A 19573-nucleotide genomic window follows, 5' to 3' on the forward strand; every position below is an offset into this window, starting at 1 on the left:
GGCTGGGTACTCATTTTCTATTAAACAAACCTTAGTAATAAAAACACTTGAATTGCAACAATGGTTTGAACAAACCCTTACTCATATTATTAAAAACCATATCAACAAAAAAATAAAAAACAATCAGAACCAAGTTAATTTTATCTGGCCTTGTCCCATTTTGAAAACATTGGATATGAACAACATGAATTAATAAGAACATATAAACAAAATAAACTTCAGAATAACAGTGAAAATAAAGGCACATAATCATTCCAACAAGTAAAGAAAATCACTATTGTCATATTCCTACACCTAAAAGCAATTGTATCAAGAATTTGCACACTTTAACATGCACTATTTAAGTGTATATTAACTAATTCATAGTAAAATCGTGACTTAATTAAAAATACACAGTAATAACCTATCAGTGTTCTTAAGATTAGGCATCATACAAGTTCATCGAGTGATTGAGGGATCAACGAAAATTCTGAATATCAAATGGAATATATATATATATATATATATGTTAAGTACTCTTTCAAAGAATGAAGGAGATACTAGCATGATTGGGTTCAAGGGCACATGCCAATCGCTTCACTTTTTTTTTTTTTTTGGGGAGTTTTGAGCATACATGAGCCCTCCAAATCATGTACAAAGAACTAGGACTCTGGAGTACTAATTTAATTAGCACAAACAAGTCTCATTGTTCAAAAATCAATTTCAAAACATTTCAGACTTTAAGATACTAATTGTATAACATAAATATCAAATTCACATCTCCAACATGAATAAACAAAAATCAATGTAATGGCAGTCAACATCCTACACAAATGTTTAACATCAAAGAATGAATAAAATTTCCCCAAAATTTTCCTAAACCCTAAATATTCTTATTTTCCCCCATTTCAAAAATTTGAAATAGCAAAATTGCAAATAACCAAAACAATACATATATATATATATATACATGCATGCCGAATCCAAAGCAAGAGAGAATAGGAAAAATCGAGAGAGATGAAGGAAAATAGGTGAATAGAGAGAGTGAGAGTGCGAGAGACAAGAGATCTAGAGCTAGAAATGAACCAGAGCTGCACGTTGCCGGAAGCGAACTAAAGCCAGAAACAAACCAGATCTGCATGTTGCTGGAGGTGAACCAGCGCCGGAAGCGAACCAGAGCCACATGTCTTGTTGTTGCATTTTGCTGCTTGTTGTTGTGTTCTTCTCTTGCCGAAGAGAAGATTAGGGCTAAAAAGAATATATATAGGTGGTATAAGAGTAAATACTTTAAAACACTAAGGATATTTAAGTAATTTCAACTCTTCCTCTACATAATCTACAATCAGAAGCAACTGCTTTTGATTTCTAACATTTTTCTTTTCAAAAAAAAGCTATGGAAGTTAAAGCTGTTGGCTTTAATTTTAACCAAACATTCTTTTGTAGCTTTTAAAAGGCCAAAATCAGTAATCCATTCAAAATAAGCTGAAGCAAATACCCCCAATGAATAAGAGGGTCATTTCACAAAAGCTACAAGCCAAACTTGGACCGGGGTTTTTTTGTTTTATTTTGGGCCTGTTTTATTATTTAAATTGGATAATTTTTCAGAAAAACAAGGTAGCCTAAGCCCAGAACCCATTTGAAACATATTTCCTCGCTTAGGATTAGCAAAAAAACACAAAAAGCGAGCACAGCCCCACATGGCCGGATCGACCATGTCACAGTTTTTCTAAGCCAGATGATGGTCGGACTAGTCCTTTCACATGGCCAGACCGACTCTGAACAAGGGTTTTTTATGGCGGCAATTTTAGACTTTTTTGCCATTCGCCTGTTCAACTGATCTTATCGGTATTCGAAATTGTGCAATCCCTCATCATTTTTCAATCTCCAAATCACTTCCATGAGGTCTTATAAATAACCCTTTCACCTTCATTATTTTTTGTTCGACATTTGAGTTCAAGAAGTCATTTTTTGAATTCAAGAGATTACTCCAGTTTGAGAGAAATTTTGGTTGTCTGGCAACCATTGTGTATTAATTAGGCCACCCTAGTTCAAAATTTTGATTCTAGTCTTTGGTGTGTTCATCTAGAGACAAGTTGGGAGTTCTCCCAAACAAGAAGAAAAACTTAAGGGTAGTGAGGCATTCCCTATTACGGTTATGCTCTTTAAAAGGTTAGTATTTTTTTATCATTGTTTTTCATTTTTTGTCTTAATTTTTTTAGCCATTTTGGTCATATGACCCATATGTGATCAAGCCTGTGACACTTCATACTCCTTGGACTAATGGGATTGCTTTTGACAATCTTATTATTATAATTAGAACTTCCTTGATTGAATTAAAGTATTGATTGGTGTGGGATCATGATGTTAGAGTAGGATTGAACCAAAAATCTTGATTCAGATGATCATCATTTGAGTGGTCATCACACTTTTACTTTTTCTCTCTCCACACTTTGAATCTTGATGTAAAGCTAGTTCCATTAGAAAACTTATTTCTAGGGTTTTGATTTAGACACAAGAACATCCCAAAACAGAGTTCGGACGAGAGAGTTATACCCGTTCGAAGTTTGTGTATTTGAGCTGTGGGTATAGTTTGGTCGAGTGCAAATTGATCCCCGAGCGGTCCGTAGACCCTTGCAGCTCTAAATTTCAAAATAGACTAAGATCTTGCAAGCATCAATTCATCGTCGAACGCACTTTTGACTGCTTGATCAGTCTGTTAGAGAAAGTAGAGATACTGTAAGCCTTTAATTACAGTTCAAGCGAAACTTTGGTTGCTTGAGCAGTTTGTTCAAATTTAACATGTTTTAGTTGTTATTTTTAGTCAGATTCATGGGCCCAAATCCACTTTTGTACTTGCACTATATATATAGGTCGTATACATGCACACTCTCTCACTTTTCTTCATTATCATCTCTTTTTTTTTCTCTCACTCTTCTCTCTGAAAACTCTTATCAGGTTCACATTTTCCTTCATCCAAACAAATCAAACAGCATTTTGACCTAAGTTTTTTAGATAAAACCAATGAGCTCAACGAGGGCTACATTTTGATTGATTTAAGCAAAATACCGCCGAGTTCAAAAATTTTGGGATTTTCTTCTTAGCTCTCCTTTTCTCTCCAAGACGTAGGGATTTCTCTAATTTTCTTTAATATGGTTCTCATAGATGAATATGTGGTTTTTAATTACATAAATTCTAGAATGGTTGTAGAGATTTCAAAACTTGTATGATGATAACTTAGGGTTTGATTTGTGTTGTGTATTTCTTGAGATATTTTCTATCAAATGTGAGTTTTAATAGTTCTAGAGTGAATGGGTAATTTGAAATGGAAAAGCCCCAATTTTCTTGAAAAAAAGACTAACTTCTCTTGAAGTTTGTGAATTGGAGAAATTAGAGATTTGTAATCATTTCATGAAATTGGAATTTAAACTTTTTCAATAGAAAGGATAATTAATATAGAGAGTATGTAGTTTGAGTAATTGATTGAAATTAGTAATGACTTGTGTGAAGTATTTCACTCTATCTATTTATCGAATTCGTTAAGAATAATATAATATATTGTTGTTTAGTTATACTATGATATTGCCTAATTGGAATATTTTAATAGAGATAACATTATTGACAATTAGTGAAGGATTGCATTGTTGTAGAAAATGTTTTAACTGAGGGAGAATTGAAATCCTAATTGTAATTGGCTATTGAGATAGAAATTACTGTGGTGATAGTAGTGTTTAAATTTTATGAATTGTGCATTTGAGTAGTTGAATGAGAATGGATGAATGAAAGTAATTTGAGTTGTACTTGTTGTGTGCTATATAGATGTAACGCGATCCTTCCATTTAGCAATCGATAAAGCGGGTGGTTCTATACGTAGGTAATGCGTTCCTTCCGGCTAGCAGCCGATAAAGCAGGCTATGCTATATGTAGGTACCGAGTTCCTTTTGGCTAGTAACTGGTAAAGTGAGATTGTTATGTGGGGCGTGATTAGACCACAGGGTATTATGTATTTGAGATTATTTGTTGGAATCGATTTGAGATTATTGGATGTTCCTTGTTGATGAATGGACGCATTGAGGAATTACTTGGGTTGTGTAATGTATTGGAATCGATTATGGGTTACATGTGTTGTAATATTGGTAAATTTAGTATATATGTCTATATAAATGTTGAGGTAAAATGAGAACACCTTTGAGGAAAGTTGTGTATTTTAATTATAAATGAGGAATTGACATATTATATAAGTATAATGTGAAGCATCATGATCATGTACATGTATAGAGTATATTAATTGGAATTATAGAAATTACCTACTAGACTATATGTTCATCTCACGTTATTGAAAACTTTTCAGGTGCCGATGATAAACCACGACCATGAATTGGTGTGGAAGACGAGAATGAGCTAAAAAAGCTTTTGAGTGTGGCCACGCGGCCTTTATTTGTAGGCAGAATGCCATTTATATTTTAAGGGTTATACCATTTTTCTTTTAATGTAAGCCTAAGGGCACTCTAATCTTTTGTATTAAATGAATTTCATATAGTGAATGATCATTATTTATATGTATTTAAACGAGAGCGACCTCATTCATCATGATTATTATTGTCTTATTATCATCATTGGAGTTTATTTATCTTGGGTTGAACCATATATTTTGGGGGCATCACAAAGCCACCGTTGTCTTAGATGCATGTAGGTTAGCCATTCTCTATTTTGCTGTCATATTAGTCATGTGACCCATATGTGATGAATCCATTGTTGACTTGGTTACATATAGGTTAGCCATCTATAGTATTTATTTATTCCCGTATGCACCTTCCCAATTCTTATATATCATTTTCTCTATTATTTTTATTTCCCCTCTCATATTTGTCCTTCACTTATGGCTTTCCTATTCTTTGCTTATTGCTACCTATCATGTATAAATATTAGCAATTTTAGATTTAAAATTATCAAGATGTTGAGTAGCGGTTGACTACGTGTCGGGTGAGATGGGTGTGTAAAACCTTCTCATCCTGTACTTAGTCCCCAGATCTAGTTCCTCTGGTGATGATTAATCAATTCTTTTTATAAGGTCATTTTATGGTTTTTGGTCCTTAAAACCAAGTGGTAGTTCCGAGTTTTGATTGTTGTCTATTTGGTCACTCAGCTTATGTGAAAAGATGATAAAGAGATTCATGCAGGCCATATGGTAGATCGTAGTGAGTTTCGATAAAAAGGCCATTTGACTGCATCTTCAACAATCTCATGAGATAATGAAAATATGAGAGCTATAAGCCCGTCACACCTACCTACCCTGAGAGCCGATTGTGCTTACACTTAGTAATCAATATTGAAATATTCATTTAGTGTTTCCAAATAATCATTTTCAAACAATTTTAAACATTTTTTTTTTCCAGAATGGAGGGTTAGTACCACAGTTAGTTCAAGTTTTGAGTCAAGACATGATTCGTCTTAAACACTTTGATGGAGATAATTTCACTTAGTGGTAAGTGAAAGTCAAACTCTTTTTCAAATCGCTAAAACTCATATACATACTTGGTGAAGATCTCAAAGTAATTCCAGTGCCAACACCAAATGACAACAATCAATTGAAAGAAAACAAGGAAATAGAAAGGAAGATGAGTCATGTATTGAAGATACATCTTGAATTCATTATCTCAACCAGTTTATAGGGAGCATCACACCATTGAAACGATAAAAGAATCATGGATTGCTCTTCAGAACAAATATCGCAATGAAGAGGCAAGTAATATAAAGTTTCTTATTTCTAATTATATGGATTTTAAAATGTTGAATGAGAAATTTGTAATTGCACAAGCACATCATCTCCAGTGTATTGTTGGTGGTCTTAAAATTGTTGTCACCACCCTCTAAGAGGAATTTCAATTTGGGTTAATAGTTTTTAAACTACCCTTGGAATGGTATACAAGAAGAAAGTGAAATATGAAGAGAAAACATTGAATGCTAAATTCCTTATTTGTCACCTTCATATTGAGCAAGATTCTCAAATTAGGGACAAGAATTATCAAAAATCAAGCTGGAAATTATTCTAAGGTGAACATGGTTGAGGACTAAAAGTCCAAGAATAACTAACTTAGGCTCAAGAATAATAACAATTTCAGAAACATGATTCTATTAAGAAATAGAAAGGAAAGTTATTGTTGTGATAAACTGAGTCATTTTGCTTGATAGTGTCATCTCAAAAAGAAAGCATCAAAGGTAAGGAAATGTGTAGACACTCCATTTTGACCAGCTCTAAGACTTGTGCACCTTCTTCTAGTCACTTGATGATGTAAACATAGACACAAGACTTTGATTATCTTTAGCAAAAAACATGGATGAAAGCAGATCCCAACATAGCACCTGTTTTGGCCAATACAATTTTTAGACCCTTAAAACCATTTTCAAATTGTTTTAGACTTGCAGAATCCAAGCGTTCTACAATGCTCGGGCTTATATTTTAATCAAAACTTTGTACTTTCTAGAAAAGGAGCGAGAACATAGTGGAAATGAATGGAAATGAGGAGAATCCTCCGAAAACACGTTGATTGAACCTTATTTTGACCTTGGATGTATGTTTTTATCCTTGCTGTATAATTTTAATCTACACCTGTAGCTTAATGCCATGACCGTACATTAAATATAAGGCCGAATAAAAATTATTTGGCTTGACCAATTCTGGAGACAAACAGAGTAGTTTCTAGAAGATAGTCTCCTCATGCAAGTGAGAAGGTCCTCTTCTGTAATTCTCAGGGGAATTACGGAGCAAGGCACCTCTTAGGCTATAAAACGCCCTTTAATAAGCTTTTCAAGGGATTGAAAGTTTAGAAGAGTTGATAAGTACCTAGAGACTCTATCTTTCCATGTCTATTTTGGCATCATGTTTTCTTTTTCATCATTTCCCTATTTTGCATCCACTTTTCATGCATTGGACTTGGCTATGTGCTTATTTGAGATATTTCTATGTTTGTCTACTGATTGAAGGCTATTTTTTTCTTAAGTTGGAACAATTTTGGTCTTCGTGCATGTGAGCTCTTCTTTTTTGTTGAGTTATACATTTTAATACTCTTTTTGAAATGCATGAGATCAAAGCGTTTTAAAATTAGTAAAAATAGTATTAATAGAATTAATAATCAAAACATGGGCATATTTTGATAATGAATCTCATATCATGAATTAGTAGAGGTCGATCTTTAATTAGGTAAGCAGACTGCTTAATTTGTGACCTTCCATCCTTATACCTAAGTTCCCGAGCTAAGACACTTTGGTTATGATAGACAATGGCCTTTGGCACAAGTCATAGGTTTCCTAGTTTTTCCAAAAGATTAGGTGGCCACGCCACGTCTAGTGATGTATTCCTTGTTTGGCATCTCTTATGATTAGTGGATTTTCTATGGATTTACCAGATCTGCACGTTTACTCGTTTCACATTGCATACTTGTGAAAACAGACGGGGTGAATTGTCGGGCGCTTCGAAACACCCTTCTGAAAGAGATCCCACAAAATGATCAGAGAAACAAATATGGCCAAAAGTCTAATTATAGCAATGTATGAGGTAAATGCTACGGATACAAATAATGGGTGGTAGCTGGATACTGACACAACCATACATATATATAGATGGAAGACCCACAGATCCACAAAATCTTTCGCAAGAAGAAGGTGAAGACCCACAGATCCAACAAAATCTTAGATCCAACAAAATCTCTGCTTGAATATGGAAGACCCACAAAATCTTTCGCAAGAAAAAGGTGAAGATGAAGAAGATCTAACCTTTTAATGGAAAACAGACACACAGAGAGAGAGAGAGAGAGAGAGAGTGTGTGTGTGGGGGGGAGGGTGTCAATTGTTTTGGTTTTGTAAAGAGGGCAACCATCTTCAAAAGCATGCCAAGAGCCTTGGTCATAGATGTTAGATTTTGGATAGTGAGAGAAAGTGATTTTTTTAATTTTTTAATTTTTTTATAGCTATGTGAAATATTGAGAAGTGTAAAATATTGGGTCAAGTGAAAGTGTGTTTGGTTATTGGGAGTTGGGATAGATAGATGGACAAACAACTTTTGAAAAAAAAAGAAATGTACAACAAATAAGCTCAAAAAAAAAAAGAAAAAGAAAGAGAGAGAGAGAGAGTATCTATTCAGTACAGTTCGGTGTATATGGTTTTTAAATTATGATTACTGAAAATTGAACTGAACTTCGGTTTTTCGTTCCAGCATAACGGAACAGACTGAAAAAATAAAAAAAGCAGACCAAAATTGGCCGGTTCAATTCGGTTTGGTTGGTCCAATTGGTTTTCCGATTTTTTCTTTCAACCCTAATTTTAGGCCATATTTGAGTCCAAAATTTTTATTATAGAAATAAAGGACTAACTTTCAAATTTCATAAATAGCTAATATTAAGGCATTTTTTTTTAACATACAAAACATAAAAGCATAACATCATTTTCTTAAGGGGGTTGGCAGATTAGGTTCGGTCGGGTGGCCTCTCATCCGTCATTCGTCTAAACATAGGCGAATTTAGAAAATCTCTAACCACATCTGTCAACCAATATTGTCAGAACCACATAAAAGCGGGTGGGTTAGGTCGGGTTGGTCGATTTTGATGAGTCAGTTGGGTTCATGAGCACCCTTAAATAATACACATCATATTAGCATAGAAACCACGTATACTAAGTGTCACGACCCCAACTCGTCCCAAACAGGATGGTGTAGTGATCGACCAGTAGTCCTTAACTACCAAAGGCCTAACAAAACAAAAGCAAGATGGACTCTTAATATAATTAGGGCAAAATTTCTTTTCTGCTGTGCGGAAGCCATTATTTGTTATTGAGTCCATTTACAACATCCATTCAGAGCAGTGCATAACTATATGAAATGAGAGCATACATTCTTTTTAGAACCATTACATTACATTATTACAAGACATAAATAAATAAATATATTACAATACATATATCTTAATTCTGCAAATCAATACAACGAGGAAGAGGGGTGAGCCATTGCCCAGTGAATAGTAATACGGTAAAGAGGTAAATGAATGAATACCGATAAACTTTATTTAAAACCAAGCACAAGCTCTATTCAAAATAGTATAATTTGCACATGATAATAAAATTTAACTTGCAAGCATATACATAGCGATGAACATTCTCAAGGAACTTTGGAATGGAACGGGGTCCATAACAGGTGGCTAAAGAGCTCAGTTAGTACAAAGTTATTGGCATGATTCTCAATAACAAACAAATTCCAAGAAGTCATCTTAATACATGATATAAAAATATAAGATGTTCATTCATGGCAAAACAACAGCATAACTTTTATAAACATACCATATGTTTACATTTTGAATCATAATTTGAAAGAACATAATTTTACTACACTACTACTCACAAATGGCTCTAGAAACAAGGGTACAACTTCTTCAAAGCTTAACCTACACCAAACAAGAACAACCATTGAAATTCAATTCAACTTGCAAGTCTTAATCTTAATTCAAGTGTTCTAATCCTGTTTAATGTTTCCTAACTTCTTTTTTAAATTGTTCAAGGCTTGGCTATGACTTAACTTGTATGCCTCTAGTTTAGTGGGAGTGTTTTAAGTAACTTAATGCATTCTTAGTTCTTACTCACATTGCTTAATCTCTTAAATTTAAGTGTTGGTTGAGGCATTGAAATACCTTGCTTATTTGTGCAAACATAACAAATCGAGAGCCTAAACTTGGTTAGATGTTTCCCTAAACTTTTTCTCAAGTGTTTAATGCTAATCTATGCTGAATTCAAGTCTTTTTTAAATATTAATCAAGGACAAAGCGTGTGCCAAAGGCGCACTTTGAATGGTCCTAAATGTTCATGACTTAAATTAATGTTTCCTAATCTTTCTAAGCTCAATTCAAGTGTTAATCATGTACCAAATATACATGTTGAAAAGCTTTAGGTATCCTACCACAATTCCATATGTTTTCTATTGAAAATATCATGTCTAAATGTTTGAGGCTTAAGGAAATAGGAAGAAACGAAAGGAAACTAGGTTAGGAGAGGAAATAGCATGGAACGGTTAGGAAGAAAGTGAACAGCATACACTAATTTCGATATATCTCTTTGTATACTTAGAATTTGGATGTGAGACTACCATCATTGGAAACTAGACTTCTGGGGATTGAATTTAGGCTCAAGAATCACTTAAAACCGAGTTCAGATGAGAAAAATATGCCTATTTGAAGTTGGCTGAAACAAGGGAATTCTGCACGTGCAGAACCAAATCCGCACGTGCAGATTGGCCAAGGCATGTACGGGCCTCATGTGCCTTTTTTTCAGTCTTGAATTTGTGTTTTGCTTGGGTCGCCTCACATGCGGAGGGAAAATTGCACGTGCGGGAAATCTGGAAAAGTTTGCAGTCGCTTGTTCTTCGCGGTTTCCAATCCATTTTTCACACTTCGTAGGTCCAAAACTTGGTTCTTAACATCCTAATATGCATATATAAGATGTAGAATCAATAAGAACTCATTTGTATATATGGTTTTAAGATTAAAACAAACAAAAGGTAAGATTTGATCTAAGTTTCAATATTTTCTAAACTTTCTTTAACTCTTACACTTTCAATTCTGCAAAAGCAAGTTCTAAGGCTTCCTAGACATAAATAAATGGTATAGGTTTATAGCATATCAATTGTATAGCTCAAATCCAACCTAAAACTAATTCAAAACATGATTTTTCTATCAAATCTCCAAACCCTTTTCTTGCTTTCAAACTTTTTGACTTCCTCTCATTTTAATATTTCCAAAACTTGTTCCTAATGAATTTCTAGCTAGGTTTTGATATCAAACTTTGAAAGAGGGTTAGATTTCTTACCTTGTTATGACTTTCTTTTGATTTTAGGTTGAATCTTTGAATTTCTTTTGATTTTCTTTCTTTTTCTCTTCTTTTCTCCCTTGATCTTCTTCCTAGCTCTCCAAGAACACCAAGCTTCAAGCTCTCTCTCAATTGTTCTCCAACGCTCTCCATCGTTCTAACTTTTATAGGTTTGATTAGATTAGTTTACTAATTACTTCATTAGGTTAGCTAATTAGGCGGTTAGTTAATTAGGCTTAATTCTAATTAACCTCGCTTAAGTCTTAATCTTGGTTAGCCTAATTAACCTTACTTAGGCTTAAGCTAATCTTGTTTAACTTTTTCTAATCCTACTTAATTTTTGATTAGATATTCATTCGGCTCTACTTATTAGACTAAGTTGATTAAGCTCCTCCTTACTTAAGGTTTTCCAAGTTATCTAGGCATTGAATAATCTAATTCAAGCAAGTTTCCTAACTCTTCATAATTTCCCAACATTCCTTTTCATAAGTTTCTTATTGATTATTTCTATCTCCCAAAGCTTCCATCTCATTTCTTCATATTTTGATCTCCAGAATATTGTAAGCTGATTATAATTGGGTATTCTGTGGAATGTGGTAGTCGATAGAATAATTATTTTGGCCTAAAGTATGCCGATATAGATAATGATAAGTTGTAACACTTGGCGTGTTTTTGGGTGTCACACTAAGCCTAAACACCATCTCTCAAATCTTGAATCTGGTCAAACTGTAGGGCACTCAAACTAAGATTATTTGCGCATTACAATTTTGAATTGATTAAGGTATCATCAACTAGTTCTAAAGAATCTGTCTCTCATATCTCGAGTCGAATTGGGAATCAATATATACAAATCGATAGAAAAATTAGTCGACGAGGGTTCAAATTGAAGTAAAAGAACTTCTTTGGAGACTTTATTATAATTATTTTAAGTTATCATGGCGTTTAATACAATAATTACAAGTTTAAATTATTTAGATTATTACAATAAGAGTGATAAAGAAAAGAGTTTTCACCAAATTTAATATTATCAATTCAACACGAAGTTTGACATTATTATAATTTAACATGTAAAATAGCAATCCATTAAAGATACATTTGAAAAAAAATTACATTTTAACTTTGGTACCAAGAATAACAAGATGCTCTACATAAAGAGCACCCTTCAGTCATCCTTACTCATATATCAAAATCTAGATGTCGCATCTCTCCCTTTTAAAAAAGAGAATTTTGCTAATCATTGCTTGGAGAATCTGGATTACAATTTTAGATAAAGTTTTTATTAATGTCCAATGCCTGCCTTAAGAAGTTTAAAAAAATTATATAATTTTTATGAAATTGTGCATCATAAATAGTGTATAACTATTTACAATAAGGTGGCAGCCTTAAGAATTGTCAATAAAAACTGTAAAATGTCAAAATATTTATAATTCCAATACATACTCTACATATTCCAAAATATTTTTATATATTTTTATTCATTGTTGACATATTTCAATATACTTTATATATATATATATATATATATTTTCACACTAACAATAACGGTAATAGTTATTTTAAACATTTTTCTTTAAAACTAGTTGGGAGGTCCACGTGCGCTGCACATGGCATATGAATTGATTTATAAATGAAACATGGGTCTTCATTTGGATTGTTTTCTCAGATAATCTTGTATTAATGTATTAATGTGGGCTTGTTTTATATAGTGATTTTGTGCTTAGCTTACAATACTACAATTGCAGTTGATTTTGCTGGCAAACTTAGGTAGAAATAAGGTAAAATGCGGGCTTCTTTAGGATGGGTTACCTATCCTAGGTTAAAATAGTCAGTAAAACAAAATATTTCACCACATTACTTTTTCTATTTTTTTGCACGTCTTTTCGTAAAAAATCAAATAGTCAACTAAAATAATTTATTTCCTAACGGGTTGGTGATCATTTATGGATCTCTAATTTTTTAGAAGTGAAATTAATCTTTAGTTTTTTTTTTTTGATTTTCCAGACACTTGGTAAATTTAAGAATTTTTTTTTTGTTCATAATATTAAGTGCCAAAAAAAAAAGAATATAAAATATACAAAGAAAATGCCTTAGGCAGTTAAAATTCATTTTGAGTGTGATGTGAGTTAGACTTGAAAAATAAATTTCATCCAACACTTTTATGTGTTTTATTTTTGTGAGTCTAACACTATTCTTCCTACTACCTAAAAAAAACACATTATTATTCCTTCCCTTTTACATAATCCAACTATTGTGAAAAATTTATTGAATACAAAATAATACAAAAATTTAATACATTTTAATATTTTTCCATATTCAATGACCTTTAATTTTTTTTTGGATACAAATTATATATTTTTTAAGTGTATATATTAAGTCGATCTATAATAAAAACTCAAAATATACTTAAGAGTCGTCTGCTTTTTTTATACATATATGAACGAAGAATGGAAGAAAAACAAAAAAAACTGTTACTTGTATAAAGCCTAACTTGATAAGTGGGTAGTTTGTCTGCGAATTAGAGTGGACACGTGGGTTGTTTGTCTATGAATTAGAGTGGACAAGTGGGTTGTTTGTCTACGAATTAGAGTGGGTTGTTACGTTTTTATTTGTTTGTACAACCACTGGATTGTCAAATAGAGTCAAACATAGTTGATTGAAAGACAATGCGATTTACTATTTGGTTCTAAAATCCGAAACAGAGTGGCTAACAAAGAATTAAGATGTTATGATAATTCAAAATAATGAATCAACTCAAAAAAAGAAAAAGAAAAAGAAAAGAAACGAATTGAGGGTACTCAAGCCAGTATTAGTGGTTTTAACAGAATCACCCACTCAAATTGATTGTAGGCTTGTACTATTTAGGTAATACCTTTGAGTAGTGTAAGACCCTTTTCAATCAATTGATGATATTGACGATATTATTATGTATGATGATGCATATTATAATACAACTAATATAATTGGACATAAGTCATGAGTCTCAAATAGAGAACTTGACAACTTCACAAAATAGCAATCACCTTGTTTGGTTTCAATTTCTAGATTCATTTTTTAGAAAATTAAAATTTTTTATTTTCTGAATCATCCAAAGTGTTTGATAGTAGATTGTGATGTTTCAAGGTGTTTGATGTTTGAAGGTATTTGAATTTCAAAAGATGTCTGTAATTGTTTGTGATTTTACTGATATTTAATCTGTTTGGAAGGGTATTTTCAGAATATGTAAAAAGTAGAAAATATGGTAATTCTTCATACTTTTATAATAGTTGTAGATGTAGATATTGTTAACCAAACTCATTAGCAACACCTTTTAGTTATTATTGATGAACACAAAGGGTGTGATTTTTTTAAGTAGTACAAAAAAGTTGTAATTTAATACAAATCATATTATAATTTTTTTTTTTGCATATTTAAATATATATCAACTTTAATTGTTTAACCAAAAATATATTGAGCAATGTTTACAAATTTACCAAAAAAAGAAATAAAAAAATTGCAAATAAATAAGATGAAGGATTAATTACAATTTAGTAGGATGAGGATGATAGTCTCAAATTACAATAGTTATGAGAAGAAGCAAAACACATTGCACTGACATCGAAAGGTCAAAACTAATTGCAATAGGATGAAAATTATACCTCTTTTATCCTCTTATTGTCTTTCAACAATGATTGAGACTCTATTTTTTTAAAAATTCTTACAACCCTTTTTAAATTTCAATTATTGATAGTGTAGGTTCCATATATACATAAGTAAGTTTCACATATATATCAATGATTGAGATCAAAAAGGATTGTAAGAGTGTTAAAAAAAAAAGGCGTCTCAAGCATTTTTCATTATCTTTTTATCCTTTTTTTTCTTTTTTCTCTCATCTATTTTTCTTCTCTAAAGAAAACCGGATCATCACCTCTTTGCTTTTTCCCCTTTTACTACTACCACCATTCACGAGCACCACCATGGTCACGGCTACTTCTATAATCGACCATTGTTGGCCACTGCCATATGCCTTCTATGCCGCCAAACAAGAGGCCATTACATTACCATTACTGACCACCATGCCATTCCCAAGCTCGACTCTAGCCTTGTCATCTCCTTTTCAACAGTGGTTCTTGACAGAGTTCAAAACTAAGGCATAACTTGCAATTAGGCCAATATGGTTCCCTCTCTCTCTCTCTCTCTCTCTCTCGTGGTGATGGTGATTGTAGGAGTTGGTTTGGGTAATGATTTATAGTTTTGGTGGTGGAAAAATGAGAATGGAGGAAGGTGTTGTGGTTGTTGATTGGGGGTTTATTTGAGTGTTGATGGCATTGGATATGGTGGAGTAGCAGAAGTTGGATGTAAATAGTGGGGATTACATAAGAAATATTGAAAATGGTAGAGGCGATAAAACCTGGCTCCTCACCACTAGAGTTAAATGAAAAAAAGAAAGTTCGGGTAGTTTTGCCAACTTGACTAAAGATTTCATATCTTTGCAATTAATTTTTAATATTTTATCTCTATTGTAATTATGTCAAATACCTTATTTATAATGTCTTTTTCATTTTTATCACAAAACAAAAAAATAAAAATAAAAATATAATGATAAATGTAAAGGTATTTATGTCATTTTAAGATGTATATAGATAGAGTTAGGTCAGATATTTTAAATAATTTATCAAATTTTTTATTAAATTTTTCACTGTGAGATTTATAGATTTGTGTAAGTCACACATTTATATAAAAAATTTAATAAATTATTTAAAATTTATAGAATTTTTTATATAACAAAAATGTTAGAAAATTTTGAAATTTTATCAAAAATTTTATCAAATATCTTACATAAATGTGAGACTCACATAAAACTCACATGGTATAAATCTCATTGTTATATGAAACATTTAATAAATTTTTTGATAAATTTTTTAAAATGTCTGACATTACCCGTCATATAAATATCTAAAGATATAAATAAGGCTTTATCTCTAACCAAATTCTTTTCTCTCTGCCAGAACCCTACATACAGAAGCTCCATTTCCTCTCTGCTGCTCGTCAAACATGGCGGCCACCGCTGGTAACCCTGGCATCTCCATCCGACCACCACCCTCCTCCACCAAATCCCATCAACTCCTTTCAAGATTCACCCTCCCCATTCCCTCTAATCCCCAAAACCCCACCCTCCTCCGCCGCCGCCCTCTCCACATCTCCAATGTCCTCTCCAACCCCAAACCCACCACCCTCACCACCACCCCCGCTGCCGCCGAAACATTCATCTCCAGATTCGCCGCCGACGAACCCAGAAAGGGCGCCGACGTCCTCGTCGAAGCGCTCGAGCGCGAAGGCGTGACAGACGTCTTCGCCTACCCCGGCGGCGCGTCAGTGGAGATCCACCAAGCCCTGACGCGCTCCCAAATCATCCGCAACGTCCTCCCCCGCCACGAGCAAGGCGGCATCTTCGCCGCCGAGGGCTACGCACGCGCCTCCGGCCTCCCCGGCGTCTGCATCGCCACCTCCGGCCCCGGCGCCACCAACCTAGTCAGCGGCCTCGCCGACGCAATGCTCGACAGCGTCCCCGTCGTGGCCATCACTGGTCAAGTCCCCAGGCGCATGATCGGCACTGATGCTTTTCAAGAAACCCCAATTGTTGAGGTAACTCGATCTATCACCAAACACAATTACCTTGTTCTTGATGTTGATGACATTGCTCGTGTTGTGCGCGAAGCTTTCTTTCTCGCATCTTCGGGTCGTCCTGGTCCTGTTTTGATTGATGTACCTAAAGATATACAACAACAATTAGTTGTTCCCAATTGGAATCAACCTTTGAGATTGCCTGGTTACTTGTCTAGGCTGCCTAAACCACCCCAAGACACCCATTTGGATCAGATTGTTAGGTTGATTTCAGAGTCTAAAAAACCTGTTTTGTATGTTGGTGGTGGGTGTTTGAATTCCAGTGCGGAGTTGAGGAGATTTGTCGAGCTCACGGGCATTCCGGTCGCAAGTACTTTGATGGGTCTTGGATCCTACCCTTGTTCCGATGAGTTGTCTCTTCAAATGCTTGGAATGCATGGTACTGTTTATGCCAATTTTGCTGTTGATGGAAGTGATCTGTTACTTGCTTTTGGGGTCAGGTTTGATGACCGTGTGACTGGAAAGCTCGAAGCTTTTGCTAGCCGAGCTAAGATTGTTCACATCGATATCGATTCGGCAGAGATAGGAAAAAATAAGCAACCCCATGTGTCGGTGTGTGGGGATGTGAAGTTGGCTCTGAAAGGGTTAAATGAGATTTTGGAGGCGAAAAGAGCTAACCTTAAAATGGATTTTTCTGCTTGGAGGCAGGAGCTAAAGGAGCAAAAAGTGCAGCATCCATTGACCTTTAAGACTTTTGGAGATGCCATTCCACCACAATATGCGATTCAGGTTCTTGATGAGTTAACCAATGGGAAAGCGATTATAAGTACTGGTGTTGGACAACATCAGATGTGGGCTGCTCAATTTTACAAGTACAATAGGCCTAGGCAGTGGCTGACATCTGGGGGATTAGGGGCTATGGGTTTTGGATTGCCTGCTGCAATTGGAGCCGCTGTTGCGAGACCTGATGCAGTTGTTGTAGACATTGATGGCGATGGAAGCTTTATGATGAATGTCCAGGAGTTGGCTACAATCCGGGTGGAGAATCTTCCCGTTAAGATACTGTTATTGAATAATCAGCATTTGGGTATGGTTGTTCAATGGGAGGATCGGTTTTATAAGGCTAATAGGGCTCACACATATTTGGGTAACCCATCAAAAGAGTCTGAGATATTCCCGAATATGTTAAAGTTTGCAGAAGCTTGTGACATACCTGCTGCTCGGGTGACGAAGAAGGAGGATGTTAGGGCTGCAATTCAGAAGATGTTGGATACCCCTGGGCCATACTTATTGGATGTTATTGTACCTCATCAAGAGCATGTCCTGCCTATGATCCCAAGTGGTGGTGCCTTCAAAGATGTGATTACCGAGGGTGATGGGAGATCAACATACTGACCTCCCAAAGCAGCAAATTTCATTTCAAGCATTGTATGTAGCAGTTCTAGGCTTAGCAAAAAGGGGTGGCCTCGGTTTTTTAGTTAGTATAGTATCTGTGGTATTGTTATTTATTGTATTTTCTTATTAGTTCTCTTAAAGTTTGTCTGCTGTTTTTGACGCTATGTTGTTCTTTTATTTTTTTAATTTTGCATCTTATAATAATGTAGTATCATGATATTCATTGGCCTGGTTTCAATTTTGATTGTTGTTTTTGCCATTACCTTTAGGTCCACTCTTTGGCTCATTTTAACACCAGAATACCAATATCAGTGAAAGTGTTCAATGCTAATAATCCTTCAGTATTTTCCGGTTGCTCAAGTTGAGTATTGGAGTTCTGAGAACTAGAAAATAATGAAATGAAAACAAAGAAGATTAAGTGGAAAACCTTTGGTCTTTGTTTCTCATTTTCTGACTTGAAAGTTTTCAATGTTACTAATCCTTCAGTATTTTCTGGTTGCTCAAGTTGAGTAATGGAGTTCTGAGAACTTGAAATGATGATGAAATGAAAACAAAGAAGATGATTAAGTGGAAAACCTTTGTATTTGTTTCTCATTTTCAGACTTACCAATTTGGTTTGGTTGATTAGTTGTGCTCTCTTCTTGTTATGGTTCATATTACGAGTTTGCAGAATAGTTCACTAAAGTTGTCAATCCCGTATTGGACAAAATATGGGTTTGTAAAGCTGTCAATCCCGTTCCTGACAAATTACCGGTTTGACCATTGGTATAGTGCATACCAGTTCCTGACAAATTACCGGTTTGACCATTGGTATAGTGCATACCAGTTCGGTATATTTGCTGGTATCATTTCAAATTTATTGCTACAATTGTTAACCATGGAAATGCAATAATAAACCTTAACATTTGACAATTAACCCAATAATGAATGTGTGTGTGAAATCCAAAGGAGTTCTTTACAGCTCCTATTTTTGTTCATAGCCTCAGCAACTCAGCCAAGATGAAAACAAAGCAACAAAATATCAATAATGTTAGGACTACTAACTAGCATACCAACTAAACACACCAAGATACAATGTTAGGTGGGACTTATGTTAAGTCGGTGGAATATGCCTTGTGTTTTAATCAGTGTATTAGTTAGTACACTAATTAGTATTCCCAACATTATTGAAACCGATGAAATCTAAGAAAGGAAAACCTAAAGAGAGTCAGATACAGAAAGGGCAATTATACAGATACTAAGAAATCAAGCACAGAATTTTTGTGAGAGAGATGATACCTCATGAGGCTTCTCAATGTCTCCAACCGAGAGAGAGAGAGAGAGTGCACTCAGATTTGGGAGAGAGTAGTGACCCAAAGTTTTTTCATAGAGAAGCAATGTTGTTGACTACTGGACTGAAGCAATTACGCCTTGAAAATTCTGAGAGTTTTTGATTTTGTTTTTTTTTAGAAATTAGAACATAAATTAAGCCTCTTTAATCACAGTACCAGAGAATACCGTGGTATTTTGCTTTTTAATCTCCTATTCTTAGTAATAGGGGATCTGCTAGTGAATTGAATGTATTGATATCTAATGTTGATTTTTAAATTCGGGGGGCAGAGAGATCGAGTTTAACAGACCTCAAGAACTAGGTTGTGCCTTTATGGGCTATCTAAGGTATAAGTATTGGATTTGGTCCCAGCATTGGTGGGTATTGTTACTTTGCATCAGCAATACAACTTGGTGATAAATTATAATGCAATAATCTAAAGCCCAT

The 19573-nt window shown here is 34.3% G+C and overlaps 1 protein-coding gene across 1 annotated transcript; it reads left to right on the forward strand.

Annotated features, from left to right (window-relative positions):
• The first annotated feature begins 15756 nt into the window (after positions 1-15756).
• Positions 15757-18055, forward strand: LOC114320890 (acetolactate synthase 2, chloroplastic). The gene has a single exon (XM_028267966.2). It carries the CDS (start codon positions 15853-15855, stop codon positions 17815-17817), a length of 1965 nt encoding a protein of 654 aa, XP_028123767.1. The 5' UTR covers positions 15757-15852; the 3' UTR covers positions 17818-18055.
• Positions 18056-19573: the final 1518 nt, after the last annotated feature.

The sequence above is a fragment of the Camellia sinensis genome, chromosome 15 (genome assembly GCF_055761805.1).
Source record: "Camellia sinensis isolate YWXY chromosome 15, ASM5576180v1, whole genome shotgun sequence".
Taxonomy (NCBI): domain Eukaryota; kingdom Viridiplantae; phylum Streptophyta; class Magnoliopsida; order Ericales; family Theaceae; genus Camellia; species Camellia sinensis.